The following is a 5,827-nucleotide window of genomic DNA, read 5'->3' on the forward strand; positions in this document are numbered from 1 at the left end:
GCAAAATGTAAACTTAGCAAATGTTACCGATGAGTTTGCAAAATTGTAAAGCTAATGTGTTTGCAAAAATGTAAAACTAATGTCACACATGCATATATATAAGTACTATATGTGACACAAATTTTGAAAGAAGAAAACAAAAATTGGAGATTGGTGGTGTGGTAAAGAAAGATGAACTGGTATGTAGCAACAGAATACATATGCATCGGTACGGGCATTTGCATCGTGATTATTGCTTCGTACTTGTATGGCGATTGGTTGCAGAAAAAAATATGTCCCTGTTGTCGTCATAATGATGATGAATCTACTGCCTAACTAGTATTCTTATTTTACTACGTTCAGCGGTTTTTTGTTACTTTTCTTTTTACATTATCTATAAAATAGCAGCTCGATATGTTTTGCAATATTGTAACGTTGTTCTATTTATATTAATTGCATTGATATGTATTATTCACTTTGATTTTTTGTTTTTTCCTTTGAGTTCAGTATTCAAAATTACCGATTTGTTTATTATATTTGATTGATAAATTTTGAACCTGCCCTTATTAATTACTTTTTAATTAATCATAGATGATGAAATTTATCAATATTTCCATAAATTTAACGTGGAAATTTTCAGACAAGTAATTAAAAAGTAATTTATGACACACAAATGTTATGAATTTAAGACAGGTTCTCCTTTTAACGTGGAAATTTTCTATATCCATTTGTGTGTCATCATCTATGGATAAGAGAAAGAAAAAAGAAAAGAGTTATGCGAAAAGTATTCATAACTTCTTGAAGAATGGATATAGTGTAGGATGGGTTTTGTATAAATAAGAATCAAAAAGGAGACGGTGTTACTTGTAAGAATTCCTTTCACGTTTACGTATAAAAAGAGAAGTTTATTTCGCCTTTATAACATAATAGTCTTTCTCCTTAATTCTTTCCCAAACGTTATTTGTATAAAAAGAAAAAACAGTGACCTCTTATATTCCGCTAGCAAGAAAGAAATGAAAAACTCTTAAATGTTTTTTTTTTTAATTAATATCATGTGGCAGAGAAAAAAATAGACCAATTTTGCATGTTGTTTGATAAAAGCAAACAATTTTTAGTCTCGTGTTTACATTGACGCAGTTGGAAAAATATCAACGTACACTACTGTGCACTTTGGGATCAATATCAAACTGTGTGTTTCCTTATTTTTTGACGTGGAATTAATGGACAAAATATGCTTAGTAAAAAATGAAAAAATAGGGTGTACTAGCTAGAGATTCGCGTTAAAAATGGTATAGTAAGAGTGTACTTCCATTTGTTTCATAAACTTCCTTGTGTTTTAGTGTTTAGAAAAGTAGAACATAACATAGTTTTTAGTTTTTAGAACATAACAAAATATCATCGGTAGTTTTGGTGTAGTGCAGAATATCATCAGTAGTTTTGGTGTAGTGCTGTCTTCTTGCTCACTTGTGGTAGTCGGCGAAGAGTTTCTTGTGCATGCGTAAGGCATTCTTGGTCAGCTTCCTCAATTTGTCCTTGGCTCTGCTAAGCTTCGATCCTAGCAAGCTAATAGATCTCTGCATTAACAAACATATCATCAGATAAGCACCTAATCAACATCATCAGCCAGAATATCAAATCAACAAAATCAACAAAGTAAGAGAGATTTGCATGTTTTTCTAAAAATTAATAGTATCATGTGGCAGAGGAAAAAATAGACCAATTTGCATGTTGTTTGGAAAAAAAAAAAAAAAGCAAACAATTTTTAGTTTACATTGACGCAATTGGAAAAAATATCAACGTACACTACTGAGCGTGCACTTGGGATCAATATCAAACTGTGTGTTTCCTTATTTTTGACGTGGAATAATATGATCATCGTCGTCGACACGAAAAAAGATAGTATATATAAAAACAAAACAAATCTGATACTAAATCTATAAATAAATAAAAGGAATGGAGTCCAAATCGGGGCATGGCTTCCATCCATTTGGGCAGCCAATGAGGTTTGGATTCGTCTTCGTCATGTGCGAATCACACCAACCAACCAAACCAACTTGGTCCAAAACCAAAAAGACCCACTCTTATCTGTTTTCAACAGCCACGTGGTCGAAGCAAAGCAAGTTAACGGTTCCGAGAACATGAACCCACGGTAGCATGACAGCTGGGAACTTTCCACGTTTTATTTTATGGGTCCTCTTCTTTTATTTTTTTTCTTCTAACCAACTAACCATTTTTTTTTTTTAATATTCCTTAGTTGTTGCTATAATCGGCATCTATCTTGTTACAATTTAGTTACCGCTCTTCTTCACATGATGATCGCATTTTTGTTGTTGTTGTTGTTATTTATTTGTTCAACCAAATCATCAAAATCAATGGACAAAATGTTTAGTAAATTTTTTTAAAAATGAGTATATTAGCTAGTGATTGGCGCAAAATGATATTGTTCCTTCAACAATTATTCTCAAAATACTACGAGTGATCAACTTTATTAAAAAAAAAAACATATTGTATTCATCGAGTGTTTTTTTAATATGTATAATAAAAGAAAAAATGACAACTATCTGAAAAAGGAAATTTTCTTGACCAACATGTTTATCCTCTCTTTTTAAAAGTGGGTTACTCGTCACACTGGTTAGAAGAAATGCGATTGTATAAATGATGCTCAAACGTGTTCGTTTATATATAAAAAAAAAGAGTGCCTTCGATTTAGAAAATGACACAATTCAATGTTTGTTCATTGGATTCGTTTAAATAAAAGTATAAAGTTGTGTCATGTGTGTAATTTTCTTGTTTTCTTGTTTTATATTGTATCAATGGGGAACAAACGGGTTTTAGTTATATGCTTGTATGTGGATATAAACTCATGATTATTGTTATGAAAATATAAATTAGTAGTATATAATTAAAAGAACACTAAAAGAGTTGGAGGAGAGAGTCAACATTCAACAAAGGTTGAGCTATCAAAAAAACAAGTTTCCTGGTAATGAAGCATGTCTCCGGCCGCATTATCCGACCATTATCCATTCCTCTCTTTCTTTATTATTTTTTTTTAATCAAGAAACCAAAATAATAGTATAAATTAAATGATTAGCAGTAATTAATTTGGATGTTGTTAGTTGTTACTTGTTACGGAACAAGGCTTCTACTCCAATAGGTTAACCGTAAATCTCAGTTTTATTAAATTTATATGAGCCCTCATCTAAAGCAGTAGTAGTATTTAATTGTCTATACTCAACCGAAAGTATCAAATACTAGTAAAAGACGACTCCAACAGACAACGATACCTGAACAATCAATTACAGTATAATTTTGTTTAATTTTCCTTGGTAGTTGTATGAATTCTCGGTACCTTGTACATGTTTAACTTAATAGTAGATGGCATGATTCGGATAAAGTTTGGTATGGGAACACATCACACTGCCTAAATTCCTCAATAAATGCCGGAATTTGAGAAGATATCAAATTATATTTGCATGTGGATGAGATCAAACTCCAATAACACATATAAAATTCTTTGATGGGACATTCTTTTTTTCCTCGCTATATATTTTATATTCTCTCCTGATTTTCATTAAAAAATCTTCTTTTATAAGAACACAACTAGTTGATAATGGTTATATATATTTCGAAATCACCACCAGTTAACTAAATTTACGGTATTTTATTTCATTCGTGCTATATATTTTGTTGCTTAGGTATTTTTACCAACTTGTTTTCATCAGGTCCATGTTGATCTCTCTATATCATATAGTTTAAAAACTGTGAAAGCTCGTATACTAGAGAAGAGAACTATGACGAGGTTTGTGGATGCAATAATTATTAGTATTACATTTTTTAAAAAAGTCGTAGCAAAATTTGATGTATATCCATTTGGGAACATGGGGGACATCTTCCCCCTTCTTCTTCTATGTCGGACTCTTTTTTTGACTTTTACGTTCCAAGAAAATGGATACAACTTGGAATAAACTTCTTTATGTCATCACGAAAAAACGTTATCGTTGAGGGAAGTCCTTATCCACCAAAAGCCTCAAATTCAATTCTTTAATTTTTTTCTTCTAACTTATACATAACGTTAATCAAGCACCACATTCCTCTTTGTTTTTTCTTTTTTTTTTTAATATTCTTCTTCTATATTTTATTCTGATTATTATAAGTTTGACACGACATATTCCACTATAAATCCGCAAGTCCCACGCTTATGTTTCATGGGAAATGCCTAAAATGAGTCTGATCCATTTTTTTCATAAACTTCCTTTCTTTTTGACAATTATTAACAAAAGCATGCCTTGTGTTTTTAACCAGATGGAAAAGCATGCTTATCCCCTTTAATTATTCTTTGAACTGTTTATAAAGAAAACGTAAGATTTTGATTAAGTTAGTACGAAATTTATCATGAAGATAGGCTATGCGATCTTCTAAACGTGTTATTTATATGATAATTTGATGGTATTGTGTGGATATGTATTTGAAGGAAAGCGTGATGTGAATTATTATTATAAACCAGAGATTATATTATAAGTGAGGTTTGGTACTGCAAAACCACCATTTGAAAACCCATATGCAACCTTAAAGAAGACCTAAACACCAACAGCAGTTTTACTCCGATTTTGAATTTACTAAGAATCATTATCCCATTTTAATAATTTCGAATCGAGCAACTTAAAATTTGAAGCTTATCTCTGTTTTAAACCTAAATGCAAACTTTCATCACTCTCCAAGTAACTTAATAGTCTCGACTCTCAGCAATAGGTTACTTGGATAAAGCAAATTATCAATATTCATACTTGCATTATTATTAATCTGAACAACAATTATAACATCAATGAAACAACGTCTTCATTGGAAGACTTTAAGTCACCCTTAATGCAGATCAACGTCTTCATTGGATTCCTGCTGTTTCTTACCTCGTTATCCATCTGTGTACTCTTCTCTAGTTCTTCAATGTTCGCTTCTCGCTCTTGGACAAAGGGTAAATCCCTTTCAACGGATTCATCAAATTCTCCAATCTCTGCATTCAACTGCAGGGATATCTATGTGATAGATAGCTTATCTCGCATTACCTTGAAAATCTTTGCCTCCCACTGCTTCCGCTGCTCATTAAGGAGAGTCAACTCCTGAGCTTTTTGGTTTATAAGCTTCATTTTTGAATCTCTGGTACATAAAGAAGAAGCAAAATAAATCATGAGAGCATCAATTTTGAATCACTAGTACAGGAAATAAGATATGAGAAAACATGAATGCACTAAATTATAAGAGAACTTGTAAAAATCTGGCGGGGAAAGAGTAATAATATATGTATACTCATCTTAAAATGCTAACCACTTTTTCTTGTGTTCTTTAAAATAAACTCTCAATGTGCCATCAGAGTAATTCAAAAATATGTTGTACTCTTGCTACTACTTATCAATCTAAGTCAAGTGGGCTAGTATTATAATTCATGGTACATCCAAAAAGATAGTAGTATAAGCAAGAACAGGGGGCATACCTGTATAGAGCATAGTTCAAAAGTGAACTGATGATAAACTCGGTTCGGGATGGTTCGGGGCGTATCAGATCCTTGTAATTCATTTGTAATGGACAATCCAACAAAACTAGCAACTTTTTCACTTTGCAATACAGATTCATATATTGCACTGAGGTGACATGATGATGTGGATTCTCCAATTGCTGCAATGCCTCAGACTCGACTTGCCCTTTCTCTTCTCTACAATTGGATATTTTCGAAAAATTCCCAATTAAAAAAATAAAATAATTAGGGATTTCAAGCTCAGCTTCCGTAAAATAAATAATTAGGGATTTCAAGCTCAGCTTCTCTACAGTTTTTATCTTCAAAAAAAAAAAAAAAAAA

At 31.7% G+C, this 5,827-nt stretch overlaps 1 protein-coding gene across 2 annotated transcripts in view; it reads right to left on the bottom strand.

Moving 5' to 3' along the window:
* Positions 4,719-5,827, bottom strand: part of LOC104782463 (kinetochore protein NUF2-like) — a 1,870-nt gene continuing 761 nt past the window's right edge. Inside the window, exons 2-3 of one of the 2 annotated variants that reach the window (XR_767015.2) lie at positions 5,465-5,805; positions 4,719-5,130 (exon numbers count right to left, since the gene is read on the bottom strand). Coding sequence is in view for 1 of the 2 variants with exons in the window: in XM_010507400.2 (XP_010505702.1) it covers positions 5,010-5,130; positions 5,465-5,683 (340 nt within the window). In the remaining variant the exon portion in view is untranslated. The remainder of the gene's footprint in view (positions 5,131-5,464; positions 5,806-5,827) is intronic. The other variant, XM_010507400.2, reaches the window with a different exon arrangement.

This window comes from Camelina sativa, chromosome 4 (assembly GCF_000633955.1).
Source record: "Camelina sativa cultivar DH55 chromosome 4, Cs, whole genome shotgun sequence".
Classification (NCBI taxonomy): domain Eukaryota; kingdom Viridiplantae; phylum Streptophyta; class Magnoliopsida; order Brassicales; family Brassicaceae; genus Camelina; species Camelina sativa.